Genomic DNA, 20,140 nt, shown 5'->3' with positions numbered 1-20,140 from the left:
TTTTTTTGGTATCGATCGAGGGAAAACGAGTTTGTATCTTTCTTCCTCAAGAAGGTGATCTGGTGTTTTGCAGTGATTTTCCTGGACTTATGGCACGTATCAAAATAGAATATGCTCCTGATGAGTGGAGACTCTTAACTGATCCTTCAAAAGGAAGTATGCTTCTATACCAGTTGGACACTCGCTTCACTTAAAAGAATGTTACGAAAATCCTGAACTGGTTTTAAGCAAACTCTGCTATTCAGACCACAAATTGACACTATGTGGTAATTTAAAAGTGATTTCAATGCTGGTTGGTAAAGAAAGTGGCTACACAAAGTTCCCTTGCTTTCTCTATGAATGGGGCAGTAGAGAAAGAAAGCAACACTACATAAAAAAAACTTGGTCCTTGAGGGAAACCTTACAGGTAGGGGTCAAAAATGTTGAGAGGAAAAGCCTTGTGGATCCGAAAAGGTGTTACTTCCACCATTTCATATTAAGTTGGGGCTGATAAAACAATTTGTTAAGGCATTGCCAAAAGAAGGGGAATGTTTAAGATATCTTTGTGAAGAGTTTCTCGGCTTACCAGAGGCAAAGCTAAAGGGAGCAATCTTTGTCGGATCAGAAATTGGAAAACTAATGACAGATCCCAACTATGTGGACAAAATGGAAATAGAAGAAAAGGAAGCATGGACATCTTTTAAGTTAGTTGTTACCGGTTTCTTAGGAAACAAAAGAGATCCAAACTACAAGACATTCGACGCAGACATGCGCGGCAACTTTAAGAAGGTGGTCTGTAACATGAGCATTAAAGTTCATTTTCTCCACTCACATCTTGACTATTTCCCTGCAAACCTTGGTGATGTAAGTGAAGAGCAGGGCGAAAGATTCCACCAAGACATCAAAGAAATGGAAAGAAGATATCAAGGAAGATGGAACGTCAACATGATAGCGGACTTCTGCCGGATGATAAAAAGAGATGATCCTCAACGAGTTCACAGCAGGAAAAGCAATATAAGAGGCTTCGACTGAAAACGAAAGCGTTAATATAAGGACTTATGAGCTTCAAGAGAAATGGAAGAGTACTAGAAATGTAGAATAGAACATGATTTATAAATAAAATAAAATTTTATAATGTTGGAAAAAGTGTGATAAATTGCTTAAATTTTGTTATTATACCCAAAAATACTCCTTTTCTGTGATAAAACCTGACGTGATACAAAAAAATGGATTGCAGTTTTTAAATCAGCGCTACAAAGTACATAAAAGTCAGTTATCAAATTTCAAACATTATTCAAAAAACATCTTTTTGCAGACCTGTGTTACAAATCTTACGATACCAACAGAAATCTTCATGTCAAGAGTCAGCACTACCTTTCTGTGGGGAGGACAATACTGCCTCCTCAAGACTGCATGGTTGTCCACTACTTACTTGTGCATTTTCATATACTGCTCAGCTTTTGTGCGTAAAACTGGCGTAGACTTCTCTTCTGATGAATTATTAGGACTGTCTTTAGGGACTGTGAGGAGAATTTTTTCTTTATTGAGCAACAGCATATTATTTAACTTTTGTGTGCATCTGCTCTATTTTATATTGTTAATATAAAAAATTTTAACAACTTGTTCTTGGCGACAGCGCAAAACACTTTGATTTTTAGAGGGGAGAAGGGGGGCTATGTAACTGGCCTGTTTATATGTTGGCAGCGCTGTAGACACCACTGAAACACGCTGACACCACTCTGAGCCCTCGACAAGAGATTATGTTGTTGGATGTACTAGAAATTAGCGAGTACATACAGAAGTGTATGGACATGTTTTTCTTAGTAGAGACTCTTTGTTGGTAGGACACACAATGTAGAGTGAGATGAAATTTCTTATACGAAAAGATGCAAGGAAAGGAATGATAATAGATGTATGGTTGATAATGTTTGCGTAGTGGAATTATTGACAACTATATAATTTTTGGAAGTGGATGTCACATGAATAAGGTAAAATTTTCTAAAGACATTGTTTGCTCTTCAACAAAATCTTTCTTTTGCTAACCGTATGCCTCCTAGTAGTTAAAGTCTATACTAGTCAGAATCCCTTTATTTAGCCGGCTTTTGTTGCTACTTGCTGTAATTCCTGTAGTTCGTGTTATGAAGACTTTATGTGTGACTTTTGAAAAAGAAAGGACTTTCCACTATCGGTATCCGTGATGGAAATGAGTTTAGGCAATTAACACGGCTGGAGGTAGTTTCATACATCTTTGATTTCATGTTTTTTGGATTTGAATTATTGTTAGGATTTCTTGCAATTCAGCGCTATTCTTCTGCATTAATTAATGGTATATCAGTCAGATTGCGTTGGGCTTGTATATTGTGGGTGAAAAAAGAATAGATTGTGAGTTGTCTTTGTCAGGGAAAATTCTGTTGGGCTGTGTCTAATAAAAAATAATTAAAGACTTAGTTTCAAAATGGATAAATGAGCGAGAGTATACCGTAACTGACACTTTCTTTAGTGCGGACATGGTGTTGTGCAACATCATTCTATTTGGAACCTTCTCGTAGATTACGTCAACCTAAGTGGAAATGACAACTGAATGTAAGAATTTCTTATGAACATTTCGCCAAATTCTGCTCCAGTCTGTCCATGGGTAACTCCTGTAAAGTGGGTGTACTGATGGACGCCGAAATACTTGCTAGTACAAAAAAAGCTGTAGAACGGTGGAGGTGTTCCTCTCACAATGTAATAATGAAATACGACTGCCATAACATGGCGGGGATTCTGTTTCAGGCATGAAGAGTGACGGATACGAGTCTAATGGCGTAGAGGCGTTGAACAAAAATTTAGTTACACAATTTCCAGTAAATGACAGGAATTGAAAATCTCGAGTAAACAATATTGTAATACATTAGAGTACTGCACAGACCCAAGGGGCATTTATAAATGGATGTGGCTGTCACTGGAAAGGTTAATGTCAGACGGCCAGATTGCCCAAGCAGCGGCTGCCTTAAAAATATCTCGGTCGGCGCACCCGTAAGATTATCCAAAAGGCTAGCATTTTCTTCATCCATTGTCTATGTGACATATGCTTGGGTTTGGCTGAGATGCACAAACCGAGCTGCGTACAGAGCGTGACATGTGGGAACCACCTGTAGCAGGGGCGATTTTTGCCAGTTAACGATGGCGCCGCTATTCTCTTCATGACCCAGTATGAGCTATTGCGTAAGACGCAGATCTATTTTGCCAGCAAGGACGACGCTGAGGTCGTCATTTACGTGAATCTCCTGACGTCAGAACGTAGGCGCCGTTGAAGTAGTTCAATGGCTCACGCATGTAACGTCGCCGATAGCGGAGATCCTCGTCTCAAACTTCGGTGGAAATTTACATGTGACGTGTGTGACTGATAGGCTCTAACTCTGGTTTTGGTGTGCAAAATACGCTAAACGAAATATGGCTCAAAGCAGTAAGTCAATAAGTATTGTCTTAGGTAGGAATATTCGATGAGGCCGTAGGCGTTTTGAAAGTCTAAAATTGAGAAGATCCAGGGTTTTTTCGCATTTATACAACGATTCTGTATAGTGCAAGAAACTCTCATAGATCGACCAGATACCGCGCTAGATTGATAGTATCCCAATATTTGCTGGTGAATGTCCGCATTCGTGCTTTAAGTGCCCGAGAGTATAGTTTGAAGTTAGCGTTAAGCCACGTAATAGTTCGACAATTCTGCAACATTGCTGATTTGGATTCTGTGGCTATAAGTACCGTTATTCCCTCACTGAAAGTCTCCGGTAATCGTATACTATTTGAAACTTCATTTAACCCTAAATTACTAAACCCTCGTAAAATTAATGATTGCAGTTGGTACAATTCACCGTTCCCGTCAGTCTGGTATTGTTAGTATAGGTTGTAAAACAGGACATTTTGTTCTTATTTTGTATGTGGCACACCACTGGCGACAAAATTTTAATTAATTGGTGCATAAATCATAAATTATATCCCCTTTGAATAAAATATGGAGTAGTAAGATTTCGATGGTTTAGTATCAATGCAAAATGCCCCCCCCCCCTCTCCCCTTTAATGTTCTGGGGTCAAGATCTGCAGGTGATGTGGCCTCAGTAAGTGCCCAAATCTCTTATAAAAGCTCGTAAGGATACTGTCTGTTCCGTACGCCTTATCAACTAAGACTTTGCTTAAGATCTGCGTTCGATCTTCGAGGTCGAAGGGTTGAGAAAGTCTGGTGTTCGCGTCCTCCACCTTCTGCGTATAGTCTGGGGATCGAGCAAGTCACGTCGGAAATTGTGTGGCAGGGGCAACTACGGCGATGTAGGGTTCTTGAAAGTGCTGGATTATGTAGTCTTTAACTGCGTTTTGTGTGTTATGAACTTGTCTCTGCGAATCCACGAAAATGGCCATGAGTTGTTGTTTCTCTCGATTGTATTCCTTAATTACATGACATGTGCTTGTGCTTTGAATTAATTCCATCCCTCGAAGTGACTACATATCCTTTTGCTGCTTTGCTAGTAAGGTGGACTATCTTAGCCTTGTAAATTTTTCATACGTGGTAGGCTCTCTTGTGGGTGGTCAGAATTTTCATATCGTTCTCTGAGCGCTGTGAAACAAACTGAGTATGTCGTCACCTTTGAGCCTTCGTCCAAGTACAATGCTTTAAAAAATTAGCAATTTTCGGCTTGGAATATCTGAAACACCGTTCGTTTTTGCTTTTGCATCTCGGCCGGGAAAAAACGCGTTTGTCCCAAAGGGTTGCTATCCATTGATATAATTATCCCTCTGTCAGTAGGTTGACACTCTTGGCACTAGAGAAAGCGACAGGCGGGATGCTCCGAGAAACTAAGTGGTAGTGTTTCACAGTCAATTATATCCAACAGGACTTACATGTAAGAGTATATAGTATCAAGACTTCTAACAACAGCAGTTGCGACGTAGCTTTAGGCCGACTGTAATGGATCCATTAGCACCACTCATCCATCAATTAGAGATTGGTGCAATAATTAAAATAAGGAATTTGGTCCTACTGTTCGAGCACGCAATTAAAATGACCCACCACAATCGTATACGGTCTGAAATTTGTGAGGCGTCAAGTTGCATGCACTTTAGATAATTGCATTCTGTCGCTCCTAGCTCCAGACCATGGTAGTGCATAAATGTTTACAATTTGTATTCGAAGAGGCATGTGATGCCTCTACCAGCTAGGAGCAGAGCCTGAACAAGACTGTTGTACCGGCTTCTGATACCATTGTGATAATCTGGTGAAATTTGCAACTTCAGGAGAGCATAATTCGTGCAAAAAGGCCACATCAACTGTTTCTCGTAATTGCTGTCACAATTCAAGTATCTCGATGGCAGAAAATACCCTCGTCACATTTATAATTTAAGGCAGGTGTGGGCAAATATAGGTCTGCTAATGGGTTTTGTGCGGCCTGCCAAGACAGTCATAATATTCATGTAACTATTTTTACCTTTTCTGAAATGCAAAGTTAACTAATGCAGGGCCCACGAGCCAAAATTATTGCCCATTCCTGGTTTAAGGGCATCAAAAAGTTGCAGTTCAAAGGCCATGTTGGCATCTTGCCTACATTTCGATGCTTTTATACCCGCACGGGAATCACGCTAGGTTGTATATATGCTGAACCAGTACACTGAAACGGAAACTTTTTGATCCATCCTTATAGTTAAATGATACGTTTTTCCATTCATGATTGTCGCCTAAGCAGACACTTCTTCAGAAAGGGAATCTTTGGGTCATACTGCAGTTCCGGAGATGAAATTTTATTTTGCTGTTATTCATAATTATCGCCTAAGCAGATACGTCTTCACATCAGGGAACCTTTGGGTCATGCTGCAGTTCCGGACGTGGAATTTCATTTTGCAAAAAAATTGTTCAAATGGCGCTGAGCACTATGGGTCATCGGTTCCCTAGAACTCATAACTACTTAAACCAAACTAACCTACGGACATCACACACATCCATGTCCTAGGCAGGATTCGAACCTGCGACCGTAGCGGTCGCGCGGTTCCAGATTGAAGCACCTAGAACCGCTCGGCCACACATGTTGGCTTTAATTTTGCAGTTATGTTCCATTAACGAATGTATATTCTCAGTTGAATGCGTCTTGGTATCGTTTTTAACTGACAGCTGAAGCTCTCCAGTTTGTTTATTACTTGATTTCCTAAATTTTCGTTGTTTTCTGTCCTCTTATTTGGAAGTATCCTCTTGTTCTGAGGCCAGGGCTCGTTTAGAACTAGACTGTCTCTACTTGAATCTAGGTGAGAGAATGACGTAGCATTGTCTAATGACTTCGTTTTATATATTGGTGTGATTGCACCGTTTTGACTTTCAGTGGTAACTAGAAATTGACATTCTGTTGGTGATTCAGTTAGAACCATGTGTACGTCGCGAAAGGAAGTATATTCCCTCCTTTGCTGAAAATCTCCCGATCGTGTTTGCGGCTGCAAATGGACCGAAAGTTGTTGTGTCAGTGACTCGTTCGCCTGTGAGCTAAGCGGTTCGACTGTGGGCCTCGTGGGCTAGCCTAAATTTTCATGCTTCACGTTTTTGTGTTTTGGCTGTAATATGTTGTTCTAAAGTGTTGGTAGCCCGAAACACTAGCTGCACTGAGCTGTTAGTCCCGGCAGCATATGTTGGTTCCGTTACCATTGCCGGCCGCGGTGGCCAAGCGGTTATAGGCGCTCCAGTCTGGAACCGCTCCACAGCTACGGTCGCAGGTTCGAATCCTGCCTCGGGCATGGATGTGTGGGATGTCCTTAGGTTAGTTAGGTTTAAGTAGTTCTAAGTTCTAGGGGACTGATGACCACAGATGTTAAGTCCCATAGTGCTCAGAGCCATTTGAACCGTTACCATTTTTAGTGCATAATTCCAAAGCAGCTTGCGGTACTGATACTGTACCTTGATAACTTCGCCCGAGTGTCACAAAATCAGCCTTTTCTGTAGTCTTTCCCATGAATCGTTGACGTACTAGTTCTGAATTAACTTTAACAAAAACTGCGACCTAGATCAAAATTGAATTCCACATACAGGATGTTTCAAAAATACTTTTACAGACTTTGGGAGCAGGGTCCTTACACCAAAACAAGGAAAAAATTCGAGTAAACATGGGCTCTGTAATGCATACCTTACGAGCTATGAGCAGTCGTTAATCATCGCTATTGCGAAACACGTGTTTTCTACTCAACAAGTGCTCGTGGCTCTTAAGGTATGCATTTAAAAGCCTATGTTTACTGGACATTTTTTTCTTGTTTTGGTCCGTACTACCTTCTCCCGCAATATGTAATGCAAAAAACTTGCACTAGAAGATACGTGTTTCACAGTATCGCAGATGAACAAGTACTCGTAGCTCTTATGCGTTTTAAGCATTTTAGATAACTAATTCACTGTGACTTCTTTTTCATTTTCTGCTAGCCGGCCGGGGTGGCCGAGCGGTTCTAGGTGCTACAGTCTGGAACCGCGCGACCGCTACGGTCGCAGGTTCGAATCTTGCCTCGGGCATGGATGTTTGTGATGTCCTTAGGTTAGTTAGGTTTAAGTAGTTCTAAGTTCTAGGGGACTGATGACCTCAGAAGTTAAGTCGCATAGTGCTCAGAGCCATGTTCTGCTGTGAAGAACTTGTCCCAGAAGTTCGTAAAATTATTTTCGAAACACAGTGCATACACTGATAGCCAGAACATTACAACCACAGAGTTATTATTGGTATAAGCCCGACCTGGCGAGAGCTGCGTCACCTGACGAGGAACGACTGCTATCATACACACTCACGGCGTGTGTAGTATCAGCGAGCGTGCTGTCCGGAAGTAGATTGGGGAAGGCGCGCGGTCTGTTTAAGTCTGACCTAGGACAGATTCTGATAGCCCGGAGCTAGGTATGAGCAGTTCGGAAACTATATGACTTGTATTCAAAGAGTGCTGTGATGAGTGTCTCTTTATGCGTGGCGAAACCGAGGTGAAACCACGGTCAGACTTCGTGGGATTGGGCGGCCTACACCGGGCGTCGTAGGCTGAGTATACGGGTAAAAAGAGGACATGTAACGCCGGAAATGCATATCCTCCTATTTCCATCTATTGTACTATAAATTTGTTTTCCTTATTTTTGTTACCTGAATATATAACATTTCTGTGTCTTCGTATATTGTAATTGTTTTACTATTTGTATATATATATTTATGCATTTATGTCGATGTATAATTGGTTTGTTTCGTAAATATTATTTGTATTTTTACGCTGGGTCTTGCCTAGGGAAAACTGCTATCGAACGATTACATCGATAGGTCGTGTGAAGAACGAAAGTGTTTAGGATCTTTGGTAGTGTTAACTCTGCCGCGTGGAGCGCGGGCTGAGCAGAGGGAGTCTGGCTGGAGTAGCGAGTGGAGCAGGTGCGTTGTGTGAAGCTCCCGCGAGTTGCCGCGCTTTCGGGGTTTGGCAGCATGTAATTGCGCTCGACTCTCGATGATAGTTTCTGACATGGTGTCGCGGACGGGAACCATTAGCTGGCGCACATCAAGAGCCCGTTTCGCCTGGTGACCGTGTCGAGAAGAAGGCGAGCCAACATCCAGCTTCTGCAACAGCGACGGCCGACATGAGTGACTGTCGCCACCTCCTCGATCGACGGCTTCAAACCTTCAATCAACCAACAAGGAAGACTGGAAGCACGTAAAGTTTTAGAACTGTATGGCAGACCTCAGCTTTTCAAACTGTACCATTTTCGTAACTAAATTACAGCAACGTAGCAAGAACCTTTGCTGCTCATTGTCCCAATTGCATTACCAAGCAGGGTCCCTTCCTTTTCCGGAATGAACCCGAGTGTCGTTGAAATTCAAACGCCAGCATTAAAGTAACATCATTTCACTGCTTTAATTTCAAAGTTCAGTTAAGGTATTCAGATTACACAAGCACAAATTAAGAGTGCGAGTTTTGTTACTGTATTTTATCTTACCTGTGACTGCAGCTCAGCTTGGTACGTACTAAATTTTACTATTGTTAATTGTTCAGAATCATTTAATTCAAGTTCAAAGTTAAATCTCTTATTTCTAAATTGTGTAGATTCAAGTAGCTTTTGAAATGATTGTTGAGGTAGTCCAAGACTAACCGTATTTTACTGAATTTCGATGTGCTTCAGAAAGAAAGCTCACTATTAACTTCAGTCACTAAATTAACTTTCAATTTTCCGGTTTTATTAATTCTTTTGCTAAATTAAGTCAGAGTGTAGCGAAATTTATTACTTCTGGCAAACTTTCAGTTTTCACACTACATGTGTCAACCTTCAGTTGCCACACTTCTAGTGCTAATTATATGTGTAATAACCTTTCTTTTTCAGTTACTATAGTAATTGTCCTTAGGACTGGCGACCGTAATTTCCCCCAAATCTCAAATACCTAATTACCGCTAGTTAATTGTTAACATAACGACTGCACATTTACTTCTTTATTAACTTTGCCCCTTTTCAAAATTAATTTTCACCGGTTTCATTTGCATTTTTCCTTTCATTTAGATGTAACCCTTTCCTCCCTCTTTGCCGACTGATTAACTTCGGTGACGATTGCTTTTCCCAAATTTCCATTAGGTACACGCGGTTTAATTTTTCACTGTCATTAAGGTCGATAAGTGAGGGGGAGGTTACAGACAGGCGGCGAACTTTGGCGGAACTAATATCATACTTTAATGCTGGGCAGAGTACAAGTGAACGGATGACTCCTAACAATGGGCTCAAGCGGTCATCGACCCATGCGGGTACCACTGTCAACACCACGACATCGACAACTGCGACTGAAATGGGCACGTGGGCATCGGCACTGGACGTTGGCGCAGTGGCAGAACGTTGCACGGTCTGATGAATCCCGACACCTTCTGCATCATGCTGATGGGAGGGCGTGAATCTGACGTCTTCCAGAGCAACCTTGATACCTGTACTGTGGGACAGAGACAAGCCGGAAGCGGCTCCATTAAGCTCTGGGCAAGATTCACGTGGGGTCAGTAGAGATCGTGCCATGACGGCCAAAGAGTATCGTACTGATTGCAGACCACGTACATCCCTTCACGACGACCACATTCCCCGACGTCAAAATATTGCCCCATGTCACAAGGCCACGAATGATGGAGTGGTTCGAGGAAAAAAGTGATGAGTTCCAAACTGACGTGCCTCACCACACCCAACTCGCCAGATCTGAAACCGATCAAATACACCTGGGATGTGATTTGCGTGGCGTAAAAAGCACATCGCTCCCCTCCCCGTAATTTACAGGAGTTATCTACCAAGGCCTCGCTGCTTCCACGCCGGCGCTGTTATCCGTGCCCAAGGTGAACATACCGGTTGTTAGGCAGGTGGTCATAAAGTTCCAGCTGGTCAGTTTATCTGCTGCAGGAAAACCTAGTTTCACAATACACCGCTCGTCTGTCGCGGTTATCCGCTGTTTAGTGCAACCATTTTTTTTTTTTTTTTTATTTCATCAGTCTACTGACTGGTTTGATGCGGCCCGCCACGAATTCGTTTCCTGTGCTAACCTCTTCATCTCAGAGTAGCACTTGCAACCTACGTCCTCAATTGTTTGCTTGACGTATTCCAATCTCTGTCTTCCTCTGCAGTTTTTGCCCTCTACTGCTCCCTCTAGTACCATGGAAGTCATTGCAACCGTACGGGAAGCTAAATCTGAACTTATTCTTCCAAAGTTCTTCCATGTTCGCTACGTGCTCAGTAGGCGCGTATTTACAGGTGCTGCCGTCGAACGACTTAGTCTCAGTACTCTCCTGCGACATGTTCGTCTCGTCCGACCGCCGCTGGGACGTAAACACAGCACGTCCTCGAATGCCGACCGCAGCAGGCAAACTCCCGCTTAGCAGTCAGCAGACGTAGTTAACCAACGATGGTGAAGCTGCTCTGTGCCTGAAGATTTTGGCCACACATTTAAGTCACTGTCCGCCTTCCAAGATGCAACATTTCTAAAACGATTTCGAAAACTACATTAACCAATTATGCAGTACTATACTCGTCAAAAGCTACGGAATGTCTTTAAAGTAGTATGTCGTTTCAGTAAACATATTCCAAACAATAAATTAAGAAACAGAAAAAGTTTTTAACTGTAGCCTACTAATGCAGTAGAGCAACTTTTATTCGATGTCTGGAGTACTAGTTGTGTCTGTGTTACGTAATACATCGTTCATAATCTGCAATTTCGTGTAGTATTTATCTGATGTCCGTAATCTTCGAAATAGGAGACTAAAAGATTTCTCAGAATAATCAACATCTCAAACCCAGATAAGGGGAAAATATATTTAAAAAATCTATCAGTCTGACTCCTGACACCGTTTTGACCGAAATAAGGAATCCTCAAAAGAAGTACTGAACTTAAAGGACAAACTATACAGCACAGAATTTAAGTTTAACACATCTAAGCTAAAAATGACCCAGAGTGACAGAAAAGAGAGTGAAGGGGGCCTGACATCCAAGATGACAAACAACCTCTGACAAGACGCTTTGATATCCATGTTTCAGCGACTTTAACAATGATCCTCATACTGCGCTGAGGAATGAGAGATTAGGGGTCCACAGTGTGGCAACCTGCTGAGTTCTTTTTGGTTGTGTACAGTAGCTTCTTCGTCACTTGAACGTAAAGACTATAATTTTAGTTCTGCGTTCAGGGGAAAATAAAAAGAGACAATCCAGGGTTCCCTTATGCTAAAGAGGAAGAAATAGTTTTGACAAAATAATAGCCTAATGGTGTCTTAAAAGCAACCTGCAAGTTAGTGCTTTACTTTTCTGTTTCTATTTTTCAGAAATAATTCATTGTTTTTCGAGGATGTTGCTTTCTTAGCCGCTTTGAAAAAAAATATAGTATTTATTTCAAAAATTTTCCCAAGGAGAGTAGCCTCTTTGTTCCCTGTCAGGACCTTCAGAGAAAAGCATTAATTTCTGTATAATTAGTTGCAGCGATTAGAATAACGTTTATTTACGAAAAATACCGAGAAGAACAATTTGATTAAAAGATACAGGCTTGCACCAATTAAGGCGATTTCATGGAGAGCACAAGACAGAAGTGAAGTAGCGAAAACATGGAGGCACTCTTGTATAACAATCAAGAATGATCTCAGTAGAGAATTTCATCGAATAGAGCTTACAGGAAGAACTGTGAACATTTAAAATCTGATGTTTCAGAACAATGTTAAACATTAAACAGAAATTGAGAAAGGGAGAATGATGGGATATAAGAAATAACACGGGAGGAACACATACCAGAATATTGGGCGGGAACCTGCTCTACGTTGTAAAGTGTGCACGAAAGGGCAGTAGTCTATAATGGAGGATAAATGCAAGAATACAAAGTATAGGTTAATGAGAATTTTTAGTACAAATATTATGCAGAATTGAAAATCAGCTTACGGTAGGAAGATATAGAAAACACACGATAAAAACGAAGTACTAAGCGAAGGTTCTCTGAGAAGTAATGCAGAGACCTGAAACACTAGTATTACTGGCGAACGATTAATGAATTTTAACACTTTTCCTTATGTAAGTTGTTTCGTTGGCAACACAGTTACACGTTAACATATAGAACCATCCTTGCTGCACAATGGCACTTTGGTGGACGGTAATGTGAATGACTTTTGGAATTACGTTTACGGCGGTAGCAACGTTAACCGTTATACAATACCACTGAATACATCGGAAAGTTATGTCAAACGATCACAATTCCTCAGAACGTATCTTTTCACCCTACAGCGGCGTGTGTATTATTTTCAAACTTTCTGGTATATTAAAATTGTTTGCCCGAACGCAACTCGAAGCAGGGACCTCGCCTTTTCTTCTTACCTAGTGAGCTATTCAGGCACGATTCACGATTCTGATTTTTACTTCTGCCATTACCTCTTTCCTTTTTTCCAAACTTCACGGAAGGTTTCCTGCAAAGCTGCTCTAACTTCAAAAAACGTACTGGAAAGTTTACTGCTCTTCACTGTCGCACCCGTAATGCGGTACACCGATATCGGCTGTGTTAACGTCACTGTCGCATTAAATGAAGCAGCAAGAAAGCGTCTAATGACGTGGACTACTCACGATCTCAGCTGGATAACGGCGACTCGATACCGCGCCGGTCCACAGGAAGATGGCTGCGAACAGCAGCGGCAGAGATGTTGGCATGTCGGCTGGCGGCTCGCTACTGCCCGCTCTCTCCAGTACGGACCCCGCTCGCAGCGAGCGGAACAGGTATCCCGCTTCAACATAGCGTCACATTTCGTATCTGCTGTCTCATGTTATCGAATATTACTACGAGTTATCAGTCTATTACATCTGTCGTAAGTTGATTGATTTCTTTAATTTGATGATCATCTACAAAGATGTATGACCACGAATGGAAACAGAATAACATATGTTGATACATATTGCATATTTAACGAAAAATCAAAACTGAAGTAATTTAGTCAGGTGTCTCTCGGAAGTTAGTATTGGGACCATTTTTATATTCATCTGTAATGCTACTGGAGAGTAAGTGTACCCGGTGCAGACCTTGACAGGTGCCACTCCTGTGATCTCCTAAATTCCTATCTGAGATTTTTGACAGACCTGCCTATACTGCCATATTCCCCTTGACACAAAGACCTGTCCTAGTTGTCCACAGTTTACAGGACACTCACTGTGTTTACTCCTTCATTTGCTCCGCGAATCCAACAGGATCTATTGAATTCATACCTGAAAAAACCAACAAGACCTCATTTTAACTGAAGTATTTCATCTATGGAACAGGGGAAGGTGGGGAACGTGCATGAAATGTTATCGATGTTTACCTACAGAGGTTTTCATTAATCCATATTAATTGAAGTATCTACAGGGTGGCGCAAGAAATGTGTTACCATTTTGTTTTTGAATAGAAACATTATTGTCAATACAATCTGAAAGGAACATATATTACAGTGAAGAGCCGTCGATGGAGATTTGTTCTAAGTCAGCACATGCTCAATATGTCCACCATTTCGTTTCCTAACTTCCTTCAAACGAACACTGAAGTTAGTGATTACCCTGAGGCACATGTCTTCCGTAATTTCACTGCAAGCCTGAAGAATAAGTCTTCTGAGGTCCATTAAATCACGTGGACGTTCCGGGAAAATTGTTTCCTTTAGGTACCCCCCCAAAAAAAAGTCACATGGATTGAGGTCTGGACTGTTGGGGGGCCAATTTTGTCCGTCATTGAAGCGACCTGTAAACCTGAGTGAAATGATCCGCATATCGAAATTCTCGTGTAAAAACTCCAACACAGTGTTTGCAGTACGTGGCCTCGCTCCATCTTGTATGAACCACTTCGTGTTGAAGGGCAAGACAGTAGCAAGAAGCTGTGGAATGAGGCTATTGCGAAGCATGCTCAAATAACGCTCGCTGCTCACGGTTTCTTCAAAGAAAAAGGGTCCAATAAGTCCGTTACTGGAAATTGCTGCCCACGTTGTAATCCTCGAAGCATAATGTTGTCGTTCGTGAAGCACTTGTGGGTTTTCAGTGGCCCAAAAGTGTACATTTTGTTTGTTAACCACACCGTCTAAATGAAAATGCGCCTCGTTTCTTCCCTATCCTCCGCCCACTGACCGAATAGTCTCTGCTGCTTGTGTTCTTCAGTGAGCTTCTGTGCACAAGTAATCTTGTATGGGTACATATGGAGGTCACTTTTAAGAATGCGTTGAACGGAGCGTCTGGATATTCCCAGTTGCACTGCTGCCTTTCTACACGATTTCCCGGGACTTTTCTGTACAGCAACTCGTACCGCTTCAATATTCTCCGTCGAACAAAGAGGCTTAGGTTCAAATGGCTCTGAGCACTATGGGACATAACACCGATGGTCATCAGTCCCCTAGAACTTAGAACTACTTAAACCTAACTAACCTAAGGACATCACACAACACCCAGTCATCACGAAAGAGGCTTAGGCCGTGGTCGATTCGCTTCCAATACTGCTCCTTCCTGTACAAATTTATCGTACAACCTAAGGATGGTCTTATTGAAAGGGATCCAACGTGTGTTAAACTGTTGTCGAAAACGCCTCTGAGTCACAACAAGGCTTTTCGTTTCATGAAAAAGTAACACGATTGCTTATCGTTGCTGTGTCGTCAGTCTTCCATTGTCAGCCATTGCTGCTTACTAGTCTCCTAGCGGGAGTATCGTGAATTACACGTCATTTCGTAACTCATTTGTTTTTCCAAGCTCTGCTGGTACTGCTGTAGAGATCCCAGCGGGATATCTAACGTGCATCGTAAATTGTGAAAGAAACAATAGGTCACACATTTCGTGCGCCACCCTGTACTTGTGTTGGAACAAAGTATCATCGAGCTATAACCATACCCACTCTTCTCTGTATCCCGCAGTAATGTGTGGAGCACGTAAGAACACCCCTCAACCAGGCAGACAAGTCTTCACTTGTAGATCAAAGCAACGACAACACACGTTCGATATATTGTATGTGCCAACGAGTTCCGACGCCGTCTTCAAACACGTAGTGAAAATGCCAGTAAATGGCGATCTCGGCCCCTGGACAGCGGTTTTAAAGGAAGTTCCACGAGAGAAGCGGCTTTAGCCACCAAAAGCCTCCGCCGCACAACCACCATCACAGGCCAAAACATATGTTTGCAGAGGCATTAGTTTTGTCGTTTGGATCACCTGTTACCCACACGGTAAGGGATGCTGCTGTTCCGTAGTGAGAAAAGGTCACATTCCATCAGAAACTGACAGTCCTCCTCAAGGTGACGATAAGAAAACTCGTAGAAATGTAACTTAAAGACAATTTGCGCTCGTCTGACAGTCTGAGAATATTTCATCAATCAATTCACCGAGAAAACAGTATAAGCTGTCACACACAAAACTATTATCTCCCTGCGATACAAACTTATATGACTCGTAGAGGAGAATGACCACACAATAATTAGAATAAGAACCCATGTCCGGAAACGACGCTACAGAGCGTCAAAATTATAGGCGCCGGCGCCTGTAAATGTCTGTATATCCATTTGATTCCGTGATGACGTTACAAACTTTCAAGGATGATGGAGACGGAGAAATGTATCGATTTGAGGTTTGGGTCCCTGGTTCGGAAGGGAAGGAGTCGAAAGTTACAAGCGAAAATCATTCTGATACCTCTGACAGTGGAACATTTTTACCGACACTGTCTTTGTTAAGATTGTAATGTAGACAACTTACAGAGGTGGTAGTTTGGACCAGAACAAGAAAAATGTCTACTAACCATGGGCTCCAAAATGCATACCTGAGAAGATATGAGCACTTGTTCATCTTCGCTAGTGTGGAAGACATCTCCTCTATGGAACAAGTGTTCTAGCTCTTAAGGTGTGCATTTTAGAGCCCATATTTAATAGGCATTTTTTCTTGTTTTGTTCCATACTACCACCCATGGAAGTTGCCTACCCTACACTCTTACCAGTAACAGAACCGATACATGTATTCCACAGTCAGAGGTATCAGAACGGGTTTTGTTTGTAACTTTCGACTCGTCAATTTCCGGTACAAGGCCTCTAACCTCAAATTAAGACATTTATTCTTCACCACACTAGAAAGATTGTAACATCATCATGGAATCACCCCGACGCCTATACCTTTGACACTCTGGAGTGTCGTTGGATGACGTTTCCGGAGTTGGGTTGCCATTGTAAATATTACGTACTCTTCCGCCTCTACAAATCCTAGAAGTTTGTAATAGGAATTTCCGAACACGCTCTGGAAAGATGTTGACATCTGATCGAGTAAACACAGGGTGATTATAATTAAACTTTCAAACCGCTGTAGAAACAACACCACTCGTCAGAATGACGTCACATTGCAACGGAATATTATCGGAGAAGGGGGATATCGCATGGCAGAAGAAAAATAAATAGTTACAAAATGTAGCAACGGACGGCGCTGTTAGCATCAGTATTTAATATTGGTCAACTACAAATGGCAAATGAATCATACAACAATGCCTAAGGTGTTTGTTTGACGTTAAACAAACTGTACTACTCTGTTTGCATGGGTGTACAGATGTGATATCGTTAGTTACGTAAGCCCATCCAACACGACAAGGTCATATCACATCGGATGGGAAAAATCGGTTTTTAACTGTCACGATGCCAAAAACCGCATAAAAAGCATCAATCGCATCGGTTTTTTAATTGTTCTGAGGCCGCAACCCGCATAAAAAGCATCAATCAAAATCAAATCCGATTATAAATTTCCATGTGACAGGCGCAAAACATGTTCAATACGCTGTCCACCGTTTTCTGCAACAAGCTGAAATCGAGAAACAGCATGTTCCACAACTGATCGAAGTGTTTCCGGGGTCACGTTCAGAATGTGTTGCGCAATGCGTGCCTTCAATGCAGCTAAGTTTGCTATCGGAACACTGAACACAACATCTTTCAGATAGCCCCACAGCCAGAAGCCACACGGTGAAGTAGTCAGGTGATCGGGACGGCTAGGCTATAGGAAAATGGCGGCTGATAATTCTAGCATTTCCGAAATGGCGCTTCAGCAGCTGCTTAACTGGATTTTCAATGTGCCGAAGTGCGTCATCTTGCATAAATATGATCCCATCACACATCCACGCTGTTGTAGAGCTGGAATGACGCGGTTGCAAAAGACACTCGTAGCGCTTACCAGTGACGGTAAAGGCAACGGGACTGGAAGCATTTCTCTCTTCGAAAAAATATGGCACTATGATAAATGATGCCGTAAACCTGCACCACACAGTGACCTTTTCAGGATGAAGTGGTACTGGTTGTTTTGCGTGTGGATTTTCCGTTGCCCATATTCAACAATCCTGTGTATTGACATATCCTGTCGGATGGAAGTGGGCTTCGTTTGTACACAAAATCTTCCACGGCCAATCATTGTCCACTTCCATGCGAGCAGAAAATTCTAAAGCGACGGTCTCTCTGCTGGCAGATCAACAGCAAGCAACTCGTGCATATGCGTAATTTTGAAAGGATAGCAAAGAAGGATGTTCCGTATTATTTTGCGCACCGTGCTCATGGGTATGTCCAATGTTCTGGCAATTCTCCGTGCATTACACGTTTGCACACCACCACTCGTCCCCTCCTGCATTGCTATGGCCACTCCTTCCAATGACGTCGAATCAGTTCGTTTTCTCCCTCTACCATATTACACACAAAAGAACTCGTTTTCTCGAATTTCCGAATCATTTTCTCCAGACCCACGGAAGTCATCGGACCAACGCATTTTTTCAAACCCTTCAGTGTCATGAACTTCTGCAGAGCTTTACAAACAGAGCGCGATCCTGCATTGAGACAGTCACGGCGAACGTAGCAGACTCGAAAGGAGGAAAAGGCCGTGTACATGGCGTGTTTATACCTACTTCAATGGGTCGTGCGCATGACAGGTTCTTTCATTTACGTATTCTGACCTTTACAGCGGTATCTATTGATCAATTTTTACACTATTTTTTTTCTTCTGCCATACGTTTTCCCCCTTCTCCGATAATATTCCGCTGCAATTTGACGTCGAATAACGAAGGCGAATAACTGCAGTAAGACATGAAATTTGACTTAAGGATTACGTTACACTGTCAGGCGAGGAAATCTTTCCGACAATGTGTGTATCATCGTTTGACTGCTCAGTAGAGCAAAATGTAACCGAGCCAAGTCGGGATCAGCAGTATCGCTGAACTCGTAGGGTTAATAGGGAGCAGTTTATTGGGCATGCTCGGCGTGTGGGCTATGGATGGCGGTTATTGCATTTAACAACTCCCTGCTCTGAGTTATACGTTTCTTTCAATCACGTGTGTAATAAACTCGAGTAGGAGAGAGAATATGGACATTTATTTCCTTCACATGTTGTGCAAAAATTAGTTACTAGTCAATTACAACAGAATAATTAATTCCTAAATCACGGAATTCACAGAGCGTCCACGCCGCGACAAGAAATAAGCGCGAGGCAGCGCTCCAAGCGGCAGACGTGCGAGCTCCTTGACATTCAGTGGCGATCAGCTGATTGCGCACGCTTAGTGCGCGTTCTCACGTAGTCGGCTCGTACCTTTGTAATTACGAGAGCAGTAATATTCTTAAAAACAAGGTACGCCAGAGGTCTATGATCTCTCCTGCCGTTTTAGGTATTTCGATGTACATGAAATTTCCATGAAACGGGAAAATCAGGGGTTGAAACTACCGCTTCAGTTGTAAATTACTTTATTTTCACACGATCGGTCTAGGACTGTTATAAGCCCATCCTCAGATGTCGTACTGGAAATAGCAAAAGACGGGAGATAATTTTCACACGTCACAACACACATAAAAAACAAAAAACAAATTTTCCTAAAAAGTTTTAAAAACTTTTAAAAACATTTCGAAACCCCGGTCGCGTTAGGTGCTATGAAACCTATGTCAATGCGCAAGTGGCACCAGCGAGTACTACGGACGACTGCCTGGGTATGGAATGTATGTAAATGACATCACGACACTTACGCTGTGCTGTTGTCCCCGAGCGCCGCGTATACCAGGCGCGGTGTGCAGCCTATGAGCTCAGAACAGGGAGTAGCGGATACGAACGAGGAGGCGAATTGGAAAACTAGAGTGGCAAAAGTACTGCCATCTGTTGACAGAGAGAAGAACACGGGGACACTAGCCCGGCAGTTCACTATTTGAATTTAGTGGTTTACGTTTAAAATGAAGAAAAAACAAAAAAATACATAAAAAGTACACGGTATAAGTTATAAGTGCATTATGCGTAGTAAAGGAGCGCATTGACCGGGTCGGTCCAGAACTGTGGTAAGTGAGTGGAAGGTGCAATATAAAATTATTATATAAACCGTAAACTTTCCTTTTACATGAGTGGCAAACAAGTTTAAAATTTGGTGGGGATATGTAAGTGGCAACGTGGAACAAAGCACAACAGTCATCAGATAAAAGAACATGCACATGTGCCACTCCTATTGACAAACTCTCGTTCCTGATCAACAAGGAAAGTAGCGAAGCCTTACAGTCTATACTGTCAGAAAGTAATATGCAAATTAATAGCTAGCAGAAATAGCATTAAAAGAACACATTAAAAGTGGGATCAGTTTAAAACTGCTAACCAACCGTCGACAACTAATCGAGGCTTACATTAGATGAGGCCTGAGACGTCCTTTACATCTTGAAAGACAGGGAAATTTTTAATTAGTGAGGGCACAGA

At 42.2% G+C, this 20,140-nt stretch overlaps 1 protein-coding gene across 1 annotated transcript in view; it reads right to left on the bottom strand.

The window, feature by feature from the left end:
- Positions 1 to 13,145, bottom strand: part of LOC126095117 (venom carboxylesterase-6-like) — a 116,192-nt gene extending 103,047 nt beyond the window's left edge. The window contains exon 1 of the mRNA XM_049909825.1: positions 13,040 to 13,145. Within this exon, the coding sequence (XP_049765782.1) occupies positions 13,040 to 13,123 (84 nt within the window). The 5' untranslated portion in view covers positions 13,124 to 13,145. The remainder of the gene's footprint in view (positions 1 to 13,039) is intronic.
- Between the last annotated feature and the right edge of the window lie 6,995 nt (positions 13,146 to 20,140).

Source organism: Schistocerca cancellata, chromosome 8, assembly GCF_023864275.1.
Source record: "Schistocerca cancellata isolate TAMUIC-IGC-003103 chromosome 8, iqSchCanc2.1, whole genome shotgun sequence".
Taxonomy (NCBI): domain Eukaryota; kingdom Metazoa; phylum Arthropoda; class Insecta; order Orthoptera; family Acrididae; genus Schistocerca; species Schistocerca cancellata.
Note: the sequence above shows the minus strand (reverse complement) of the source record. Positions and strands in the feature narration are given on the sequence as shown.